Below are 24,869 nucleotides of genomic sequence, written 5' to 3' on the forward strand. Positions count from 1 at the left end.
TCAGAACTTTGAGCCTGTAAGCCAAAGCTTAGAATTAAAACCAGGGTTTGACCTGAGACCTTGGAAAAGGCTTCCAAAGCTTAGAATTAAACCCAGGATTTGACCTGAGACCTTGGAAAAGGCTTCCAAACTCAGCTGCTGGTAGGGAGAATGTGGATTTATAATTTAAAGCAGAGACACATTAAGCTAAGTAAAGGAAAGTTTAGAGTTTAAGATATAGAAAAAAAGTAGTTACAAAGGTCAAGATTGGCTAAGAAAGCTCCCACTGTAACATGGGCCCATAAGACAAAATTTTGATGGATTGGGTCAAAAGTATAAATATCCTCGTTGGCAGTGTTTTGTTGGTCAATAAATCCTTAAAAGGTCTTGTAGCTGAAGATCTTGTGACCTTCTGAGCCATAGAGTGAAGTTCTGAGCCTTCCTTTCTATGTAGAAGGTAAGAAAAATTAATCCCATCATCTAAAAAACTCCGAGGTCCCATCTCGAATTCTTTGAAAATTCCTCACAGGATATAAAGCATAAGAAATACTTTCAAGGATGTATTTGTAAAGGCTCACACTTAAGAGAGCCTTTTATGCTTCAGAGAGCAAAAATTGGTGTGTTGAAGATGACCTGATCAGCTGATAAATCACACATAAGCAGGATGTAGCAATGAGCCTTTTTTTCTCCAGTTCAAACCTTTGCATACATCTCCTGGAGTGGCAAACACAGAACAGGAGAGGATGGAAAGAACTGCAGCTCCTAAAAATCAGAATCAAAGGGCCAAAAATGCCATGGCCATCCTGAGGGAAGCGAGAGGGGATGGAGGGTGGGAAGGAGTAAAGTGAAACTTAAAGGAGGGGAGGAGAAAGGGGGAAAATGGAGAAGGGAAATGCAGAAAGATTCTACTTGACTATCACACATAGTTCTGGGAAAGATAAAGGGCTTCAGTTTGCATGGTTTTCTCTGCTGCCATGAAGGCTGGGATTCAACTTTAATGTTTCAGGAGAATTGACATTCTCATGCCCAGGGGGAAACGTGGAGCACCATTAACAACAAAGGTAATGAGTGTTGTCAGCACTGAATCTGATGTGGGGACTTGAACACAGTGACAACATCTCATAACTTTACATGCAAGAATAAGCAGAATCACAAGCGAGGCTTTCTCTTTGAGAAAAGCAAAGCCAAGTTCAGCACAGATACTGCACAACCTCACTATCAAATGAAGAGGAGCAAGCTGTGAATGCCTGCTGAGGAATGCCTGATATTCTGTAGGCTACAGGGAGTGCCAGGGATCAGTGCCAGGTCAGGAGGCACCCTGTGTGAGGGGGAACATGAATGACAGTCAGTAGTTGTATTTTAGCAGACAGCATTAATTCTGCATCCCTAATACAAATAATGCATTACTTCAAAGGAGAAACTACGGCACAAATGCTTAGATGCTTATTTCTTCATCAAAGTTAAGAAACAAACAAAAAACCCAAGCAAGCAAGCAAACAAACAAAAAAAACCAAACTAAAAAATCCCAAACACTAAACAAAAAAGTGCAAACTTTTCTTTGCTGAAGATTGTATTTGAAAAACAGAATGAATTGCCTTTTCTCTGGAAACCCAAGCACTTAGTAACATTTATTTTCTGTACAAAGAGTGCTCAAATGAAATAGAATCCTGAAAACAGCTAAAACTTGACTAGGTCAAGTAAAATATTTGCCAACTGCAACTATGGGAGCGTATAAACTGTGAAAGAGCATTTTAAATATGCTGTTGAATTACTGAACTATTGGGAAATGTGGTATTTATGGAGGGCTGTGCTCCCTTTGGTGTACAACTGGATCTAATGGTAACTGCAATTAGATTCATTAATTATTTTTGTCTCAGAGACAAATGCTGATTTCCGCTGATGTTTCACTTAATTCAATAGAACAACAGCCAGCTTGCCTGGAGGAACAAAAGTTACCAAGTCCAACCAGCAACCAGAGAATGCCCCCTACGCTGATCCTGCCTTTTCCAAATAACTTGAGATTTATTAATAAAGCCTCAAGTCAGTGCTCTGAAAAGTAAGATATTGGCACACTTTAAGGGGGGGCTGAGATTTTAACCTCCCTGTCAGCCAGTCAGCAATCACAATGATGGCTCCAGCAGTGCTCCTGCCCAGGTGTGCAGGCTGCAGCCCAGAGCTGCTGGGACAAATCCCCAGCCATCCCTTCATCACCTTGGCTTCTCCAGTGCAGTACAAATACATGGCAGGGCATTGGCCAAGCTCATTTAATTCATCTACTATTTTACATTACAATTTCACATCCCCTGTTAGTTTTCAACAGCCTGAGTAACAGTGATAACTACAGGATCTGTGCTGCTGAGGTACAGAGCTCATGTTTTTTACAACAGTGGAAACTTCTCCTATCTGTAATAGGTGCAGCAACACTGGAGACTAAATACCCTTTTATCTCAAATAATTTTTCTGTCATCCTCCTGCCCTTCCAAAGAGAGGCAGGTAAAAGAAATATACAAGCTTCAATTCCAAGGTTTTTTTTGAATTATAATTTTCCTAACTTTAGTTTTCTAAAACCCACAAAGCCATTCTAGAATGCACTATATCCTACACCTGCCCCACACACTATATAAAAAAAATGCTCCACACTCTCGAGTCACTTCACAAACTACCAAATTAAAATTACTATAATAATGAACACAGTATCTAACCCAAGATCACCATCTATAAGATGCAACCCAACCTATTACAGCATCTTTATCAAAAAATAGAGTATTTCAAGGCCATTCTGTATAATATTACAAGTGGGCATTAGGAAAATACTCTAAAAAGGAGCCCCCATGCAAATTCTCCTCAGCAAAGTGAATGTGAACCTGCCTCCACATCCAGAACTGGTTCAATTCAGCATCATCACGTTCAGTCACTATCACACACGTGCTGGCAGTCAGCCTGCACTGCCCCATTCTCAGCAGACCTTGCTTTGCAGAGTTCCAAGTACCTTCTGCTTCCAGAGAGGCCCATCGACCTTAACCCCTGCTCTGCCAGCTCTCATTGCTCCCCAAGGTTGCAATCTCCATTTGGGCCACTTGAGAAACAAGGCAAACACATTGCCAGGCACTGGAGCAGGCTGCCCAAAGGAGTGGCTGAGCAATTTAGAGACATGTCACACCTGCTGTGGCACTGGGGGACGTGGTTTGGGGATGGACTGGGCAGTGCTGGGATGAATGAAGGGTCTTTTCCAACCTCCACAACTCCATCATTCCACAGCAAGGCTGCTCCCACAGCTGTGGGCTGGGCAGGTACTAACAGGCATGAACGTCTCATTTCTCCTGAGAATGTGACTTCTGCACTGTATTTCAAAATAGTTTCATGGAATCTCCATTTTCAGATACTTATCAGCCTGTCAATACTCATTTCAGTTCGTAGCAATGTCTACAAGAGACTCTTCTGTGTTAAACTACTTGATTAAAAAAAAAACCAAACAACTATATCTATAATTTACAAGAAAGATGTGGAGGGATGAGCTTAAAATACTGTTCAAATTAAAAAAGAATCTCTTCTGGCCTGAATTGTTGATGACTAAGTGATTACTAAGCTTCCACAGATTTTAGTGTACAGGCTATCACGATGCTTCGAGGTTTTTTTTTTTTTTACAGTTACTAACTTGTGCTATGACCTTGTTGATGCTGTGTATCTATGTTAATATCATTAGTATAATTACAGCTAATAGAAAGTTCTAATAACATGGTAAGTCTAGCAGAAACCTATTCTGAGCTCTAGTGTACCTTCAGCACAAATAGAAACCACAGATAGATTATATTTTTCTACATTTTCTTTGCCAGAATCACATCCACAGACTGGAACTGCAGAGATGACAATGGAGTACATAAAGCTTAAGTTTCTATTTAGGTATTCCAGAAAGTAAAAATTTTAAGATGTGATTTATTTAAGATGGCATTTATTTTCATTCCAGTTTCTGTCATATTCACTAATGTTTCACAGTTTGGGCATATTTTCTAAATGAATGGTCAAAACCATGAAGTGTATTTGCCACTGTTATGTCTGCAAAAATTGTATGGGCACTAAAGAATAGACAGAACTTTTATACATACATATTTCATTTTAATAATATTAATCTAATTATAAATTTTGAGAAAGTGCACAGGTTTGTTTTTCTGTGTTTTGAATTAGGCACCTCCACTGAAGTATTTTCATCTAAGAACGTGACCCTTTGTTCTTTTAAAATTCCAGTTAAGGTACCTTAAAACAACTACTGACCTGTAAAACCAAGTTATCCCCATGTTGTTGTCATGTTGGCAATAAAGATGCTCCTCCTGTGATCTTTGCAGGTGCTCTCAAAAGACACCAGAGGCACTCCCAGGACAGACAGAGGGAGCTGTATCTCCAGTTTTCCCCTTTAAAAAGACATCTATACACAAGCTGTCAAGTTTGAACTTGCAACCGTAAAAACAAATTTAAAAACACCCTCTGGCTTGTTTTTCACCATTACAGCTGATCAAATTAAACTTGTAAAAGCAACAGGAAGAATAAGATTTGCCTAAAGATCATGGTACAATGAAGAAATGTTTAGTTTTTATAAATACTGCTATGTCATTAAGAAATTTAGACAACTGATGACTTGCTCTGTTTTTTTAGCTTTGATTTCCCATGAACAAACATTTGCCCCTTTTCCTGATTTAGTGATGTAATGGCAACACTGAAGCACAGGGCATGTCATCAGTGAAACATGTCAAGAGAAAGGTATTATCTAGCATTAGTTTGAATAAACTTCTAAGGACAGGTTTTATGGTTCACCAAAAAAAGAAAAGCCCTTCCCTCTCATTCACCTGAACAAAGCTTAAAGAGGATCCAGAAAGGTAAACACAATTCTAACTGCAGAGGAGACAGAGGGAAAACACAGAGATCATATTTAGGAGCATACATCCCTTCCCACTATTCCATCTCTCCATGCATGAGGAGCCATGCTCTGCGTCCAGGTGAGACACTGAGCTCTCCCACTGCTGCTCTTTGTCCCCAAACAGGCAAAACCCAGCAATGAACAGAAAAAGGAACAGAACACTGCGTGTGTGAAATTTTGTTAAAATTGGAGATCAACCTCATAAAGAAAACTTGTAAAGACTTTTCAACTTTAGTTCATCTTTGAAATTCAACATATTTTTCCATTCTATCTCCTACAGGGTCTGGGTGAAGGGGGAGGGAAAAGGCTGTTCTACATTCATTTAAATTATTTGCAAGATTCACTTGTAGCATGAAGTCTTAATTAATACCCAAAATCCTGCTTTAATTGCAGTATAACTCCCGTGTAAAACAGTCTCTGCATTTGATTATATTTCTGAAAGACTTATAAACTTAATTTCAATTATTTTAACTCACAGATAAGTTTTCAGCAGGTGCTTTATGAAAAAGGAAATGTGTGGATATAAAGACTTCTATCCTCTTGAAAACCCTGCTGTAAATGGTACTACATCTAGTGAAGAACTCTTTCTTGAGAAGAGCACAAGGAAACCAGGCCTGAGCTGTGCTAAAGATGTTAAGTAAGGTGGACAGCAAAAAACTAACTTATGAGTTCATTATTTCTCTGTTTATTCAAATTTATCTCATTTTTCACCAGCACTTTTGCACTAAAACCAGTGAGTCACAACTGATTACTTAAAGCAACAAAGTTATTTTAAAATTTAAATTAATCAAATCACCAACAATCTGTGTCAAAGGCTTCTTATTGCCATGCTCCCAGCCCTGCACATCAAATTCCCTTTCCTGCCCTTTCCTGAGGGCACAACTCTGCTGTTACACAGCTCTCCAGTTAACACCATGCCTTCCCCTGCACAAAAAGCAATCTCAGAGCAATTAAATGAATCATTAATAACCACAGACCTGCTACTCTAGGAAGCAGAACGCAAAGCACCTGATAGAACACTTGCTGCTGGAGGAGGCACTTGCTGAGAGTGCTCACTGAAGTCAGTATTTTCCTATTTGTGCCCCATTAAAAAATTAATTTGTGCCCCATTAGGAATCCTTTCCCTCCAGCTTCCATTGCTCAAACACCTCCACACATCTTCACAGAAACTCACCTTCCAGACTGGGGTTTGTTCAAGTCAAGTGGCAATCATAACTGTAAAAGACTCCTGATAAACTACTCGACTGTGAAAGCTAAAAACAACCTCCAAATAATTGAAACTGAAGAGATCTTAATTCCTTATATCACCTGCATTATGAAACAATGAAACTCATTCTTTTTCTTCAGGAAGCAATAATTGTCAGTAGGCCCTCAATGGCTGTAAATGCAGACAATTGTGTTTATACTGTTAAATTATGTTTTAAATGTACTGATTTTTTTTATTTTAAATGTCATAGTCACAGGATAAGTGTGCCTACTTTTCAAATAATTATTCTATGCCAATTTCTTTACCAGGCAGGTACTTCTGACGGAATACCAACTCCTACAATAACTTGGACTAACTAATTAAATCTCATTATTTAATAAATTCAATACAATGCATGTTTGCAATGTATACAAATAGTTTTATAGCTGGGTTTTACCCTTTTTAATTTTTTCCCACTCTTTTAAAGTACTAACCTGAAAAGACACACTCTTCAGCAATGTGCTCTGCATGCAGATATTGTATGGCACCAGAGCTGCCACATGATGCTCTCCACAATTATTGCATATTTCTATATTATAGAATATAGGATATTCTATATTAATAAAGCCTCTTATTTGGCCTTATCATAAAGCAGAGCACTAGGGCTCAGGAGCTCAGTCCCTGGGTAGGGACCGGGTGCCCGAAGCTGGCTCGCTCATGCCAAGGCCGCAGGGCTACCATCTAGCAAGCATGGTGATTATCAGCTCTATAGTGATTGCAAGCTCTCAGGATTTCAGCTCTGCTTGCTAGGTAGTGGTGCCCTGGGCTTGAGGCTGCAGCAGACGGAGAGAGAGGAGAAGGAGAAGGCGCAGGCTGTTCCACGGAGATGGCTTTATTTGGGGAGGTCCGTGAAGGGTCTCTGCTCTTCTTCTTTCTCCCCTAATGGGGTACAGTATGCTTCTTTTATAGGGTTGGAAAGGATCCAAGCTTGACCAATGGGTAAGGGGTTAACATGACATTGCCTTATAGGGTTACAGAGGTAGGTTAGGGGGTGGAGGACAGAAAAACAGGAATTTTCTTTTGCTGTTTCAGCATTCCTATTGTTCATATCCTCCATGGTGCTTTTCCTAAATCTATGGGGTTTACTACACTATATTATAGAATATTGGATATTTCTACCCTTCCCGTTGGGTACAGGACCACATTCTTGTCACATTCCCTGCAAATACAGCCCACAACCTTTTTTATCTCTTGGTAGATAGATGACCTTGCTTTAGCTGTATTAAAATGTGCATTGCTTAGGTGGGATGGAAGTTTCTAGAAGTGATCACCTGTACCTTGACAGCAAGCCTTGGTTTCCAGTGAGATGTTTGCCACTGGATGCTGTCTCCTCCTTAAATATAATTTTCAACTGTGGGAAAAACCCAGTTAGTTTTAGTAACATGACATACACACACCACATGAGAAAAATTTAAGGTGTGCTCTGTAGACTTGTGTTCTGCTAGCAGGATCAATGTCCAATACCCTGCACAGAATTTCATGTGGCTCACTAAGTCACACCATCACAGAGTGGTTTGGGTTGGAAGGGACCTTAAGGACCATCCATTCCCTGTCCCCTGCCATGGCAGGGACACCTCTGTCGCTGTGATATTTCCTGAAAAATCCTCTTTGCCCAAGATTTTTCTCCTGAGAACCTGAGAAGCCTCAGAAAAGAGCGAACACAAGAATTATCTGATTGCTTTGGAATGTGGTCTGGAGGTTGCTTACCAACAGGTGCATCTTTGATTGGTTCCACGTGAATTGTTTTAATTAATGACCAATCACCATCCAGCTGTGTCAGGGCTCTGAGGAGTCACAATTTTTATTATTCATTTTTGTCTAGCCTTCTGATGAATCCTTTTCTCTTTTTCTTTAGTATTGTTTCAGTATAGCAAATATAATAAATATAATTATAATAATTATAACATAATACAATAAATATAGATATAATAGAGATATAATATAGTATAAATATAATATAATATATCATAATAAATCAGCCTTCAAAGAACTTGGGAGTCAGATTCATCTCTCACCTCATACTGGTACCCTCCAACACCACACACCTCCCACTGTCCCAGGCTGCTCAGAGGCCATCCAGCCTGGCCTTGGACACCTCCAGGGCTGGCACAGCCCCAGCTCCTCTGGGCAGCCTATTCTAGAGCCTCGCCACCTCCTGAGTGAACAATTCCTTCCTAACACCAGATTAAATCTCTCCTCTTTTAACCAAAACCATTTCCCTTTTTCCTCTCACTGCCTATCTATGGTAAAAGTCCCCATTATCTTATGAAATGAAATTAAGTGAAATGCTTACAGGTACAAGAAGTCTTTAACCAAATAGAACCAGAGGTGTTTCTGGGAAACCAGAAGGCTTTTATTTCAGGCAAACAGAGGTTAAAATTCTGGAACTCTCCATATGTCAGGTTCAAAGCTGAAAGTGAGGAGATGCTGAGAGGAGAGAAACAGACCCTCTTAAGGGAAAAAAAAAAAATCAACAAATTATGTGCTGTGCAACTCCAACCTAAAGGCAAAGAAAAGCCTCTTTTCCTAAATGAGGAAGTGTATGCACAACTCTGTATGCAGCCATTCAGTTATCCTAAGAAAAGGTGCCTTTAAATTTAGGTGTGAGAAGTGTGGATTTTAAACACTGTTTTAAGCATAAGGAATTTTAATAGTTTCATATAATTTCTGACGTACCAATTCTGCCATAATAACTGGATGGTCCTTCCCTGAAGAGTGTCCTGAACAAGGCACAGCATGGCACTACAACTCTTCTGAGCCTATGCTGGAGGCACAATTTTTCAAATCTACAACTGAAACACATTCCAGTACGAAATCTCAGCTAAAAATAACCTTAGCTATTTATATTTAATGTTTGCACAAAAAAAAAAAAAATCTGTCTATTTAGGGTACAGTCTGTTGTCTCAAAGATGACAAGAGTAAGCAATATTATTTGAAGTGGAATGTTTTATTTAAGCAGCATGTATAATGAAGCTAGTGGAAAAATATTGAAATTTCAGAAAAGAATGAAATGCCCATCATCATTTAAGTTATTTCAGGTTAGTGATAGATGTCATCTATTGTATTTGGGTGGTGCCCCACGGCAGGAAGGAATGATGAATCTGACTCCATGTTCTTAGAAGGCTAATTTATTATTTTATGATACTATATTATATTAAAGAATACTAAACTAAACTACACTAAAGAATACAGAAAGGATACTGACAGAAGGCTGAAAAGATAATAATGAAATCTCATGACTCTGGAAACAGTCTCAACACAGCTTGACCTTGATTGGCCAAAGAGTCAAAACAATTCACAGCAGAATCCAATGAAACAATCACCTGTTGGTAAACAGTGTCCAACCACATTCCAAAGCAGCAAAACACAGGAGAAGCAAAGGAGATAATTATTGCTTTCCTTTTCCTCTGAGGCTTCTCAGCTTCCCAGGAGAAAATCCCGGGCCAGGGGATTTTTCCAGAAAATATGAATGCCACAATCATCTATACCTAAGAACACATTATATGACTTACCTTTACCAAGGAATGAAATATCCAGCTATTTCACTATATTGTGTATTAGACAGTGAACCTAAATATCAATTTGTGTCAGTATGACCCAAAAAACCACCAGGAAGTCATCATTTACATCAACACAAAGAGGATGCTTGGTGAAAGTCAAGCTCAGAATGATCCAGTCAGTTGCTCAGGAGTCAGTGTAGTGGTCATTTAGCTGAATCAGAAACATCATTTTTTTTTTTTATTCTACCAACCAAGTTTCAGACATCACAAATGAAATCCTGGTACCAATTTGATTATCTAAATTAAGACTTTTTCCTGAAGAGATGAGTCAGAGGTCAAAGAAGTTGAAACTTGTACTATTTTCCATTCATTTATAGCAAATAAAACTAGAAAACAGTGGTTTCTTAAGATAAAATATAAACCCCAAACTAAATTTAATTCATAGTAACTAAACAAGAAATTATGTTGAATGTTCTACAGCTGAGTATAGCACCCACACAGAAAGCTACTCTTAAGAGTGGGCTTACCTAAAATAATTTAATACTTACCTCTTAATAAAATGATCACCAGCAAAGGAGAATACTTCATAAGGCCCACAACACTGCTTTTTTGATGGGTTAATTATAATTCCATCAGCACCTAAAAGTTGTAGAGGATCTGTGCACAGGAGTTATGGCTGCAGGAAGAAATTCAGATGATCAAGTAGAAATCTGACTGCTTTACTGTAGCATCCAAATGCCAACAGTGGATTTTTAATAACCCTTTTTTCACCCCCAAGATACATGTATTATTTATCATTAAACAACCAGGTGATCACTCAGACATAAATACTTACTTTAAAAAAGCTAAGAGTCCATTTACAAATTCCTGGACAGAACGTGGCACGCTGATGTCACTTTATTTCAGAATTACCTCTTATCCCAATGGCATTCATGCAACAAGTTAGCTGGGATACAGAAACAGATATATAAACAATTCTTAGGTTAGTTTAAACTTACTCTAGACTAAACCAGACATCTGAATCAGTTGTGTGGAATCCACCCTCATCAAAATAAGTCTCAATTCACTACTCGTAATGCCAGGATTTTGAAATTAATCTAAAGAGAATACTATAAATACATCAAACCTGCAATTTTTATAAACTTGGTGTTTGATGCTCTTTTAAAAAAAGATGTCTTGTTTGTATAATTAGTGACACCCACTTATATGCATTTAGTTTACATTTTCATGCTCTATACTACTTCCTAACCAAAGCACAAAGCAGCACAAAGGTAAGAGAGAAATGTTTTCTCACAGCCTTCCTTTTATTTTTTCAATTTGAAAATATCTGTCCAGTTAGCATTCTGGAAAACAGAATTTCAGGAAATGATACAATCATGTAATCATATATTTTGGTTTAGAGTTTAATAGCAGCTCTTAGCTTGGCCGATCTTCCTCTTGGGTTTGTTTCAATATCCTTGGCCTGGGGTGTGAGAACTTTTTTCTGTAAAGAAATCCACTTGGAGTTGGATTTTCCACAGGGAGATCCTTGTGTGTCCTCTCCTTTGGAGGCATTTTTCAGAGCCTGTCTGATCTTCTGCTTTGAGCCAAGGTTGTACTTCTCTGTCATGTCAATGCCATGAAGGAAACGTTTGATGATTCGATCTTCCAGGGAGTGAAAGGACAGGGCTACAAGGCGACCTCCAGGCCTCAGGAACTTCTCAGCTGTCTTCAGCCCTATCAGGAGTTCATGGAGCTCATCATTCACAAATATCCTCAGGCCTTGGAAAGTTTTAGTAGCAACATGCACAGGTCTCTGAAGCAAGTCCTTCCGTGCGTAGAGCGCTGATGGTGGAAAAGCACCTGTCACACATTGTAAAATATGCATGTTAATACCTTAATAGTTCTACATCTTGACATCCACTCGTGCAAGATGACTTTAAAGGAAAGCATAGTCAAAACTGAACCTTGAGGAGTGAGCTTCCTTCTTTATAATACATCTTTATGTTTTGAATTCGCATCTCTGGATGTAAAACCTATTAAACTAAGATGCTTTGTGGCTGGGTTTTTTCCCTAGAATCTTTTAGAAAAGTTCCCTCTCCAAAAGCACCACCAATTGAAACTAAAAAATAATGGCTGAAATCCAGATAAAGTAAAAAAAAGATAGGACAGACAAGTCTCACTTTACAGCTTAGTGTAACCAATGTCAGTTTGGAATTTGTGGTTGCGTTACATGTTTAAGGAAAAAAATTAATACACAATGGACACAATCTTACCTGTGGCTTCCAGATAACTGCATTTCTTCACAGGCTGAAGACAATGTCTACCTGGCAATAACTATCTTTCAATGAACTACCTGAAGTTTAAAAGAGGTATCCTTGTTTGGAAATAGAAATTGTTGAACATTACACCTGTGCTTCTTCAAATGTTCACAAAAACCCCTTGAGAAATTTAGAAAATGCAGCTGAGACTGCTTTGTTTTCACGTGCCTACACAACAGAATATGTCAAGGTTTGTCAGACCTAAAATCTCCAGATTAAATATTTTTTTTAGTTAGATGCACGAAACTACCTCTTCCTTTACCCAAAATTCTTATGAGTCAAAAAAGTTTTTGCAGAGACGCAAATTTTGATAGAAATTTTAATATATCAATATTTAATGTATTTTAAGCTTGAACTTTCATTACATGGATAGAGAACAAAAAGCTAGAGAAGCCTGATTTGATGGATCAGAGGAACTAAAGTGCAATATCTGTGAAACTTGAGTAAATTTATCATCTATTACCTACGTGACCACAGGAGTCTGGCAAAAGATAAATTGAATAAATCATGCTAGCACATAAGTGGACAGTTATTTTTCTGAACAAGAGGCAATACAATTGGTATGTATGCATTAGAATGCCCCAATTTCATGTCAGTGCTAAGTTACAACATAATGAAGCAAAGAGTTTGAAGTAAACACAGCCCACAGTCAAGTAATTGTTATTCTACATAGTGAAGTCAAAGAGGGGAATCCTGTGCCTCTGAAACTAGTTGTCTAAATTCAAATTTGCATGGGTGATTGAAAAATATTAATAGAGATATCATTACCCATGAGAGGCTCATACAGAAGAATTTATCAGTGCAATTCTTGAGGCTTTTAAAGATAAGATTTTACTTATGTCAGAAAGCCTAAGTGTTCACAAAGCATATCACAAACACAAAAGCAATCTCAGTCTTCAGCGAAGACAGAGGAAAATAATGGAATTTTAAAAGTCAATTGTCATTAACACAGTTATTTTCACATATGCTATGTCCCTAAGATATGTTTCTGCATAATTCATTTTCCTACCTACCTTGCTCCTCTGATCTCCAAAGCTAGCAGCTCCTAAATTCACTGAAGAGACCCCATTGTAGTTGTGGCTACTTCCAATCCTTATGGTCTGAATGCTTCAAGACAAAAGTGGCAACAAGATAGACTTGTCCCAGCCAAGGAGTGCATGTGAATTTGTGGTCTGAAGCTGTCTCACCAAACAATAAATAGATGCAGCCTGTAGGAGTGAGGCTTTTCCATCATTGACCAACTCCAGAAAAAGCTACACTAGCTGGTCAATGTAATTCCTGTCCCTGAGAACATAACCTTCTGTACTGACCATGAACCACAAACAGAATGTGTGCTCTCATTGATGAGGTCACAAAGCTTGTTTTGATGAGAGAACTCAATTACAAGGAGAGCTAAAAGGCACAGAGCATGAGGAATCCCAAGAAACCCACACCAAGCTCGTGCCTAATGGCACAGCCTCTGTTTCCATGTCTCTTTGCACACCTAGAAATGGGTTCTTTGAGAATGGACCCCTTAGAACAGCCAGTGAGTGCCAGCTGTGTGTGATGAGAACTGTCTGATAGCCTAAGGAACACCACGCTAGGTGAAACAAACACACAACTTTGTTTAAAGGTCCAGGAACAGCCACCAGCACTGATAGGATGCTCACAATTATGGAATGAATCAGATTAAAAGAAATTCTTCCCTTTGTGGGTGGGGAGGCACTGGAACAGGTTGCTCTGTAGATTCCCCATTCCTGCCAATGTCCAAGTCCAGGCTGGACAAGGCTTGGAGCAACTTGGCCTAGAGGAAGGTGTCCCTATCCATGGCAGGGCAGCACGGGCTTTAAAGGCCTCTTCCAACCTAAACCATCCTATCCATCTAAATTCAATTTCAAAAGGCTTCGTAAAAATGTAAATGGACAGAGTATGCTGGTATCTGGGCAGGTTTTCATCGGTCTGCTCATCAACACTGATATTTTGCAACTGCAATGCTGAACAGATGAATAAAAGAACAATGACACTGAGGCTATTAGCATGACTAGGACACTAACAGGTCTTTGGGAGGTTCTTCCACTAATCCTGCCATGGCTGTTGAGTGCAGCTTCCTCTTACAATAACCTTCTGTGACAATTAACTCTGACGTTAATTTACCACTATGAATAATTTATCACACACTGAAGAAAAATTAATTAAAGCCCAGATATATTCTGTAAGTATAACACAACCTTACATGCCTCAGTTGAACACACAAAAAGAGCACTGCAGCTCCTATAATAAAGCACAGAATACTAGTATTCAGGAAATTGGTAAAGAAATGCAGCCACTTTGCAGTATTATGCAACTGAAACCAAAATCAAACTGTTTACATGTTCAAAGACTTACTGGTCTATTGTCAAAGGCTGGGATTAACTCATAAAGGTAATCTCTGGTTATTCTAATCTGGTTATTATTATATATTTTTAATATATAATATTACATAATTATATAATTTATAAATTTATATAATTTATAAATTTCTATAATTATATAATTAAATGTAATTCAGGAAATTGGTAAAGAAGTGCAGCCACTTGGCAGTTCTATGCAACCAAAATCTCCCAGACTAAACCCAAAATCAAACTGTTTACATGTTCAAAGACTTACTGGTCTACTGTCAAAGACTAGAATTAACTCATGAGTGTCATCTCTGGTTATTCTAATCTAGTTATTATTAAATGTAATTCAGGAAATTGGTAAAGAAATACAGCCACTTTGTGCAGCTTTATCCAACCAAAACCTCCCAGACTAAACCCAAAATCAAACTGTTTACATGTTCAAAGACTTACTTACTGTCAAAGACTGCAATTAACTCATAAATGTTATATATTATAAAAGATATATTTTATAACCATATATTATAAAATTATATATTATATAGATTTATATATATAAATTATATATTAATTATTATATATATTATTTTTATATTATATATTTATATATAATAAAATTATATATTAAATAAATTATATATTAAATGTAATTTCTGTCACACTGGTCTTCAGCTTTTTAGCCAAGCCAATAGATTCTGATCTATGTTCCATGAGTGAAAAGGTGATAGGGTGAAAAATTCTCCTATCACTCTTACTCTAGTTCAGTTAAATCAAAATCTATTTGTGCTCTCTACTCAGGCACATCACTTCTCACCCAGGCCCCTCCAGTTACCAAGACACTTAAAGAAAATCCTTCCTGGTAACTGGCTGTTCAATGCACAAAAACATTTTAAAAATTCAAAAAAAGTTGGTATGGGAAGCTTGCAAAGTGAATTTCATTCATAAAAACACCACTCTGCTGGCTAGATGAGTGCTTTGGAATCCCAGTGAGAGAAATACCCATTTTTAGTTTCAGGATGCCCTGATGATAGTTACACTTTAAAAAAAATCTAATAGGCTCTCGCATTGAAACGCATTGAAATTTGCAAAGCTTGTGAATGGAGTTAGCAGTGTGCTGTGCCTGTCAATAGGAACTGTGCACGTCCCCAGAGTGTGAGGGAGTGGGAGAGTGGAAGAATGAATTCAGAGCCTGCACCTGTTGGCAGGAATTCGTCTGTTGAATTAGCACTGCATTTAATAAGTTGCTGTGACGCAACCAATGTCCTTTTGTCTGGGCTCCCTCAGCACAGTGCTAATTCTCACCCAGCTGAAATGCAGGCAATATTACAAATTCCAAACTGATAATTAAAGCCTGTAAAAGCAAGCCGGTCGGAAAGAAATTGACTCCACCAATTAAAGTTCTCTTTAAACTTTGAACATTTGTTTAACATGCCATCATCAACTCCTTTCAAGTTAAGGTCAGATGATCACATGATCTCAAAATTATTTGTTCATAGATTATGTACCTGAATAATGCTCAGAAAAAAAAAATGACCAAAAATTAATAGATAAAAAGGTATATTGACCCCTGAAAAGAAATCAAAATAGACCATTAGTTGTACAGGAAAAACTTATGAAAATTACATCCTAAAAAACTTCACCATTTTTAATGAGTTTTCCTGCACATGCAATCAGAGCTAGTATTTCCAAACAGCTCAATGAGGTACAACAATAGACATGAGGAACTGCCTCTTAATCAACTTTCACACATCTATTCACTACTCTTCAGCTAAGAACTACTGATTTTCACTATTTACAGAGCACTCAATGCTGCAAACAGCTCTGTGAAAATTACAAACAGTGAGAAGAGTTCCACTGTGCTGCAGGAAAAGATGCTGTTCCCCAAACTCCTCCTACTGCAGATTCCACAGCTCCTAGAGATCTTATTTAACCAGATCAGAAGCCTTTTGGATAATATTTATAAACACCAGGAGGAAGACCAAATTTTTTATGCTGTTTTGTTTCCTTGGGTTTTTTTTTAAACTACACCCTTCACTTTTATCTCCCAATGGATTAGGAACTGCAACACAAGTTCTAAGCTTTTGGAGGGTGGTAGGAAAGACCAGAAATCTAGCATTCTATCAAAATAAATTAAATTCTCTAAGCTCAGGTTAGTCCAAATCTAGATTCACTGTGATTCTGATGGTCAGCTGGACCTTAAGATAAAACTTGGGAGCTCTGGAACATCTGAAGCCACAGTAATCAATAAGAGGAGAAAGAAATACAGGCACTACACAGATTCTCAGATGCTGACACCCAGCTTCATTGGCTGGATTCTTTTGCTTGTGTTCTGGTTCCTATACCAGGCAAAATTGATGATCCTGCTCTGGAAGATAATCAGGCTTGCAGAGAATCTGCAAAATCTAAAATGCAAGATTTTACTATTCTAATTCATATTTTATTTTTTAAAAGACATAACATTTAACTAATAGGTCATAAATCTTACTCTGGTCAAGTCCTGAATTAGTCAGTGTTTTTTGGGCTGTGCCATCAAGAGGTTCCTGTAGCTGTGGTCTCCGGCACTGGAGCTCTGGCTTATCCCAATAACTCCACCAATATAATTCCATGTAAGAATATATGTTAATTGCAGATGATGAATGAATCAAAATATATCACAATTATGAAAAATTTCCTTAAGGTTTTTCTTAACCAGTTCAAAAATTGATAGGATCCACCACAGTGCTTCCTTACTGGATGAACCAAATTAAAACTGGAGGAACTTTTATGCAAACAGGGATCAGTGTAACAGCTCTAAAATTGTTACAATTACTTGGGTACTCCCAGAAAAGCACACCAAACACACATATTTATTGTCTTGGCAGATGTGTGCTGGACTCATTGTTTTTTGGCATGTACACTACCTGATGCATACCTGACTTGTGGATCAAGAACCTCTTCAAACATAGCAGGGAATTGAAAGTGAGGACAAAAAAAAAATACCTCCCGTGGTCACAGCAAGGGAGCATCAACTGCTGGCACACATGCAGCACATTAAACATGAAGGGATCTCCAATTGCTGCCTTGCATACACCTGTACTTTCATTCCCTTACTTTCAGCTATGGCACCAAATTATTTCAGAATTACTGAGTTGCTTGTGTGTAATATGTTATATCTTTAGCACAGTGAGACAGTTGCTTCCTGCTCAGGTGTAGTACATTGTCTTGTCAACACTTTTCCTAAAAGCATGGAATATATATGACAAAGCTCACAATTGTTATTTCAGGATATTGCGAATGATGACATTAAAAATTTAAAAGTTTATAAAAGCCTCATAGTGCTTTGTCTCTTTTATTTTATTTATTTTTTTTTAAGATTGGTTATATTCACTGTATTTAGAGCAGGGGCTTACAACAGCAAGAAGTGTCTTCAGGTCCTTTTATCATATCAGCTAAACTTTGAGCCTTGGTTGACTGGGCTAAAGTATCCTGACTTCTACAAATCCAGACTTTCCAATTTTTCCATCATTAAATTTAAGTGCCTTAAACTTCCAGTTTAAGTAATACAAGTTCTTAAGAATACCATGAAATTTTTGATACTCTTCAAGTTACCAATGAAATATTTTACACGGTTCTTTAGCAAATGTTAAATTTGGACTAGAGCTGTCAAGGCCTGTATTCAAAGTCAGCAGTTTAGACTTAGCTATGACAAGATGTAGTGATTTTCATCATTTGGGTAAAAAAAATAAAAACATAGTTATGCTACTACATATAATGTTAATGACCAGGATTTGTGTCTTATGAAAATTTTTACTTGAGAAAACAAACAAAAAGGTTCTCACTGCTCCTGCCTAACTGCATTTTCTTCCAGCTGTTTACAGTGAGGAGCAAGGAAGATGAAGTGTTTCAATGGTCTCTTCAGGCTGATCTAGTTGGCATGCACAAGTTGAAGCAAGCCATGTATTGCTTTGTACTTCCTGATTCTTTAAAAAGAGAGAAATGATCTGATTTTACTGGTAATTGGAAACTATCATGGTACCTGCCCTTGAAATATTAAAATACAGACACTTAAAACTAGGACAGATATGACATATCTGGTATTTGAAAGGATCAATAGCCAGGATAAAGAATACCCAAGGCTGCTGTCATTCTGTGGTGGACAGAATGATAAATCACTTTATGTTAAATCTATTATTGAACTAATTGTCAAATTAAAATACCAAAAAAAAAAAAAAAAAGCTGCCATCAGAGCAGAAGGGGCAGGATTAGACCCCGCGCCTCTCCAAGTACAAATAGATCCCTCTGGGACTTGGTGGGGATTAATATTTCCTTCCCTCCTGTGCAGAATTAATGAGGGTACCTGCCACGATGCTGGCCAGCTGCCTGGTGCTGGTGATGGGGTAGATGCTGCGTGCCTGCACGATGGCAGAGGCGATCCTCCTGGCGTGCCTCTCCTCGCCGTACGCGCTCAGCACCGCCGCCAGCGCCCGCCGGTCCAGAGCGTTCACCACATCCGCGGCCGTGGCCATGCCGGGGCACCTGCACACACAGCAGCCCATCAGCCCAGTGAGTGCCCTCAGGTCAACAGCCATCCACCAGAGGTGAGCTTCCATGGAGCCACACACACAGACAGACACACAGACACACCGTGCACACTGCCTGGGAGGGGCGCACAGTGGAGGGGGCAGCGCTGTGGAAACACCTCGCGCCTTGTACATCCCCTTCTCTCGCTGGTCGAGGTGGAGTTTGCTCCCTAACTCCAGTTAGAACACTCTTAACTACCTAATGCTGTTATAAACCCCTTTCTCTTGCTGGTCTAGGTGGAGATTGTTCCTTAACTTCAAGCAGAACAGTTTTAACTTCTAAGTGTTATCACAAACCATGCTTGTGCCTTTTAAGTCCCCTTCTCTCACTGGTCTAGGTGGAGTTTGCTCCCTAACTTCAGTTAGAACAACTTTAACTTCCAAGTGTTTTTATAAACCATGCTTCTGCCTTTTAAATCCCCTTTTCTCAGTGGTCTAGGTGGAGTTTGTTTCTTAACTTCAATTAGAACAGTTTTAACTTCCAAGTATTATGATAAACTATGCTTAATAGTTTAGAAGAAAGAATTTATTGTATGTTTTCTCTGATTAGTAAACCCACAGATGATGTTCATAAAATACCCTGAACTATTTCAGTAGCCAAGTGACAGAGATGTAGATACATAGATTGAAGGCTTACACTGTTTAAATTGTAGTGAGTCCTGTAGTTTATATGACTAGGTAATATCTATTATCTCAGGAGAGTATTTCTATATAGATTCTTATGCCTTTTAGTGAAAAGTAATGTTAAATTAAGAACAAATATATTCCAGTATCGTGCTAGGATGGAAATTATGTGTGACCTTTCTCTTTAGCCAGACTTAGAATATAAACTTGCCTCTTACAGGTTCATTTCAGCAACCTTGCACAAAATGTTGTTTTCTAGCCAGAACTGATTTCAAAGATCTTTTATTTAAAATCTCCTGATATGAAAACAATTGCTAATGAAGATAATTAAACATTACTTTTCACTAAAAAGCATAAGAATCTATATAGAAACACTCTCCTTAGATAACAGAAATTACCTAGTCATATAAACTACAGGACTTATTACAATTTAAACAGTGTAAGCCTTCAATCTATGTATTTACATCTCTCTCACTTGGCTACTGAAATAGTTCAGGCTATTTTATGAACATCATCTGTGGGTTTACAAATCAGAGAAAACAGACAAACTACCTAATAAATTCTCCTCTTTGCTTTCAGGCATTTTTTAGTCCCCTGCAGTATCTTACAAAAGATAAAAAAACTTGGAGGCAAGTAGTATCATAGCAACAGCCACAGTGTAAGGTTTTTGTTATGCCTCAGGTACCCTTTGTTCTGAGGCTCCTGTTCTGTGTTTGTTTTCTCATGATGCATCCAAATTACATGTAAGCCTGGAGTTCAGATTCCTGGAATCTGAGGACTGAATCCCAGGAGAACCATGGGAGCATTTTGCACAAGACCAGAAAAAGCAAGTATCATGAAATTGCTGTGTTAAAATTTAGCATTAATATGGTAAGCTAATTCCTTAGAAACTGAGGCTTCCCATTGGCTCTTGTGGGCAATGAGAGAACAAATGGCATTTCTTAAGACACCACATTCATCAAAACACCAAGAAAAAATTGCCCTTGTGTGTCATGTAATGTGTCATGCAACTACAGCCATCACCCAGACAAGACAGATTGTTGGTTGCTCGTGCAAAAAGCAGAGTGCTGCAGAAATACATCAGGTTGTCTGAAGATGAGAAACACTGCATAAGTGGAAATTATCACTCCACGACTAATTTTCATGCTCTTGAAAGTACTGAACACCAATCCAAATTTAAATACAGGTGATTTACTCAGTAACCATTAATTTGACAATTAAGTAAGCCTGATGTGCCTCCTACAAAGAGAAAGGAAGCTTATAATTTTGCTAAGCAGAGCTTACAACAAACACATGGGCATGGAAGAGAACATCACACCAGCATGCTACAAGCAATGTGGCTATCTGATTTAACCCAGCAGATAGAATCAACAGGATTTTATTTATTTATTTTTATCATGTTCCTTTCACAGAGAAGCAATTGGATCAAATGATCATTGCACGAAAGAGGGATGCTGCTCCTTTTCTGAGGGAGCAGCTGGACCTGCTCAAGTGAAGTTTCCACAAACCGCAAGTGTGGCAGAAAAGGAAAGGGACTGCAGCAAGAAGTTGTGAGCCTGCAGATCTAGTACAGGCAGAGAAACTGTGGAAATAAGAGGCCTCTGAAAGAGAGATGTTCCTGTAACTGTGTACCACACACTCCAAAAGTGCTACCATTTAAAGGCGCAGTTAATAAAACATGACTGGTTTAATCACTCACCACTGGAACCTTCCCCTCATCTCAAAGAAGGCAAAGACAACAGCCAGGGCTGAGCACTGAGACAGAAAAAAGCTTTTTGGCAAAAGACAGACAGGACACTCATGCAGCATCAGATGTGGTTTGAGGATAAGAATTCTCCATTTTAAGAGAGGAAATGTACAGGGGTTGCACAGCAGCCAGTTTTTGAGGTTCAAGAAGAAATGCTCTATTATAGTGTACCTGTCATGATCCATCCTCATGTCCAAGGGCCCATCCTTCTGCAGGGAAAAGCCTCTTTCAGGTGTGTCTAACTGCATGGAAGAACAGCCAACATCCAGGAGAACTCCATCCAGAGTGCCTGGCTCAACCCCAGATGAGATTAACAAAGCCTCTGACTGGCTGAACCTCCCCAGGAGAGGCTGAAGCTGGTTCCTGTAAGAAAGGAACAAATGAATAGCCCCAAGTTTAGTTATAACAACGCCATCTCTCCCCCTTGCACAGCAGGAATTAGATAATAGCACTCAACTTGTCTCAGAAGCAATAGGGCTATTCCCCAAGTAATAGTTTATGTCTTTTCTTATGCCAACATTGAAAACTGGTCCAGAACACCCCTCAGTGGCTGCTTCAGCTTTAACTCCTTACTCTCTTCCTGCTTTATCTTAAAGAAATGGAAAACTGACTAAAATTTATTTTTTTCAGTGTGCAGGAACTGAAGAGGACACCTTGAGCAGCAATGTCCTGACTACTGAAGTACCTGCCCTGCTCAGCAGGGCCCTTAGTAAAGCAAGGCCAAGGTGCAGAAAAGAAAGAAAAGATCTAGAGAAGCAGACAAAATGGAACAAGAGGGCACAACCCTGTGGTTTGTATTTACCCAGCAGGAAAACAATTCCAAGCTCCTGCCATGGGACCAAACACGTTTTTAGTGGCATTTATCATTTTAAAAATAACTTTGAGAATGAGGTGCACTCAATCACAAGCAGGCAAAAACCTGAGTGCATTTTGGATTTAGGCACCTGATGACTGCAGAGAGTGGTTTAACATGCACTTTTGTGCTTACTGCTCTTTCTTGGATTCAAAGTGGTTGTTTCTTAATGTTCCCAAGCTGACAGGGAAAGAGGAATGGCAAGGGAGGAGAGAACACACCTTGGGCACTCAGACATGTGTGTCCAACCACACAGAGCTCAGCCAGTGCTGGGACAATGCTCAGGATGGAATTCCTGGGGCGTCCTGGACTCTGTGATCCTGGTGAGTCTGCTCCAGGATGTGATTCCATCATCTCTGAGGTGTCCATTGTTCTCTTGGGTATCTAATCCCAAACTTCTGGGTTTCCCCTTTCTATAAGGTGGCTTACAATTACACAATTTATTTTATCTGTCTCTCAAAATCTAAATGGATTTCACAGACTTAGAAAGATTCATCGACAAATTGCTGCATTTTTAAGCAGAACACATTTCTGGAAGCCACGGCCTCCATGTGGAGAGGAAATGCTCCATTAAAAGGAAGAATCCATTAAAAGGAAGACCCTTATGAATCCAACCACATGGAAGAACACTCAGCTACACAAGGATCTCCTCATCAGGGCAGAACAAATCCACCCAGTAAACACAGCACAGAACCTGGGAAACAGTGTGAATGGACAATGTCCACCAGGGATATATCATGATGGAGCACACAGTGTGGAATTGGTTTCTCTCCAGCCCATAAGTGAACACAGCTACTCAGCATAATAAGAACTGACAGCTCCTGAAAAGCACAATGACCCACTTCAGACACTTAAACCAATTTAAGCTACATAGTTAGAAAGTTTTGAGATTGTGTTTCCTCCCCAACATAATGAGGGGAACTTCCTTGAAAATGCACAGTGCTTTTTCCAACTGGGCACTGTTTCTACCTTCCTGACTCGTGCAAATAAATGAACTTTAAAATTCCATATGTGGGAGATGAAAATTCAATGAGACCTGGATCAAACTATAAATTGCCATTGTCCAGTTCCCCAGCAGCCAGTAATCCATGTCAGGGGCTCTGAAGTAGTGCTCTGCCAACCCATCTGAAAAATTACTCTAAACATTTTTTTTATTGCTATAAATTTTCTTACATTTCTTTAAACAAGTCATAAATATGTGGATAGCTAAGATGTTTGTGACAGCTTTTGATTTGTGATCTGCCAAACTTTTGTGCTTAGAAAAGGTTAATTAAAAAAAAAGAAGTAAATTTTGAGTAAGTAGAAATTTACTCTTTGGTAGAAAGATGCTTCAGCTGGAAAAAAATCTAAAAAAAAATTGCAAATAAAAAAAATTTGAGAAATGATTAGATTGACATTTGATGTCAGTCTTTCAGCTGTGTGGAATTACAGCTTCTGTATGAAACGTGTTTGTTATGCACTGCCCTGTGTGTACCAATGATGGATACAGGAATCCTGGTGATTATAAATTATAATTAATTATAATATAAAATATTTTAGTATAAAAATAATATAATATGAATACATAATTTATAAATTCTCACTAAAACCAGCTGGTTTTTATGAGGTTGTAATGACGGTATTCAAGGTTCAGGCCAGCTCTCTGGATTCCTGTTTCTCTGTGGAACAGAAGACACAGTTTGAAGCATCTTGGCTATCTCATACCCTTCCATTAATCAAACCAAGTGCACAGCAATGAAAGATTTATCACCTTATGAAAGGAAACACAAATATCAACTCTTTTTTTGGTCAGATAGTAATGATGATAGTGATGAAAAGGCCTAATCTACTAGATTATAAGCATGACACATTTACTTGAAATAAAATATTTCACCAAGAGTTCAGAACATTTGTTAGAAGACAAAGAAACTCTCCCCTAGTCTACCATTCTTTATCTTTACATTCAAATAAAACCTGCTCTTTACACACAGGATTTCTCAAAACATTCTTAATTTCCCCTCAACTTCCTTTGGAATTCAGGTTTTTATTTACGTGATCTGTAAATCCACGTTCCAGAAAAATCTCAAATAAATAATAAATAATGAACTCTTAAACTATGTTAAAAACCTTTATTTCCTACAGTCACATGCCTCCTGCTCTGCCTAGGTGCGCAGAATTCTTGCCACTGGCTTGTTCAGCCTTCCACTGTTTTCTTTGGTCAAGAGAGGATTTATGTTCTGTGACACACTTACCACGTGTGAAAATCTATCACCCTTTCTTGTCTTAATTTGCTGCAAAACCAGTGCTCAGTGGAAAAAGCAGGCAAGGTAAACCAGAGAACATCTGTAAACACCAAGACAAACAGCCAAGCTTATAGTTCTGAGAAGCCTGACAGGAGAGAGAGAGCACCTCAAAACATCACCGAGCAAGACTGAATGGGGATTTTCACCACTGCTGACACCTTGGAAAGCTGCTAGGACTACAAATGATTACCCTGTGATCATTTTAGGCAGTCTTAGAAGGTTAAAATCTGACTAAACCAAGTTGCCTTGCTGAAGAGAAAAGATTTAAACTTGGTACTTGAGCAGCATTTTATATATTCAGAATATTTTAGAAACATAAAAAAACTATGAAAAGCGTTTAGCTCCTCTCTCATAAATGGAGAAACAAGACTTGTAGGGTTTAATATTTAAGGACTTGAAGATATCACGTAAGACAATTTCAGAAACCATGGTCTGAGGATGTAAGAAAGCAGAAAATACTTGTCATATTAGCTCTCATTTTGGGGGGTGTGTATGGGGTAACAGCATGGCAATTTC

General features: G+C 38.5%; 1 protein-coding gene across 1 annotated transcript in view; it reads right to left on the reverse strand.

Moving 5' to 3' along the window:
- Positions 1–10,917: 10,917 nt before the first annotated feature.
- The window catches only part of METTL15 (methyltransferase 15, mitochondrial 12S rRNA N4-cytidine), an 83,463-nt gene continuing 69,511 nt past the window's right edge, over positions 10,918–24,869 (reverse strand). Inside the window, exons 5-7 of the mRNA XM_054635459.2 lie at positions 21,390–21,581; positions 18,625–18,803; positions 10,918–11,476 (exon numbers count right to left, since the gene is read on the reverse strand). Coding sequence (XP_054491434.2) covers positions 11,031–11,476; positions 18,625–18,803; positions 21,390–21,581 — 817 coding nt within the window. The 3' untranslated portion in view covers positions 10,918–11,030. The remainder of the gene's footprint in view (positions 11,477–18,624; positions 18,804–21,389; positions 21,582–24,869) is intronic.

The sequence above is a fragment of the Agelaius phoeniceus genome, chromosome 6 (assembly GCF_051311805.1).
Source record: "Agelaius phoeniceus isolate bAgePho1 chromosome 6, bAgePho1.hap1, whole genome shotgun sequence".
Taxonomy (NCBI): Eukaryota; Metazoa; Chordata; class Aves; order Passeriformes; family Icteridae; genus Agelaius; species Agelaius phoeniceus.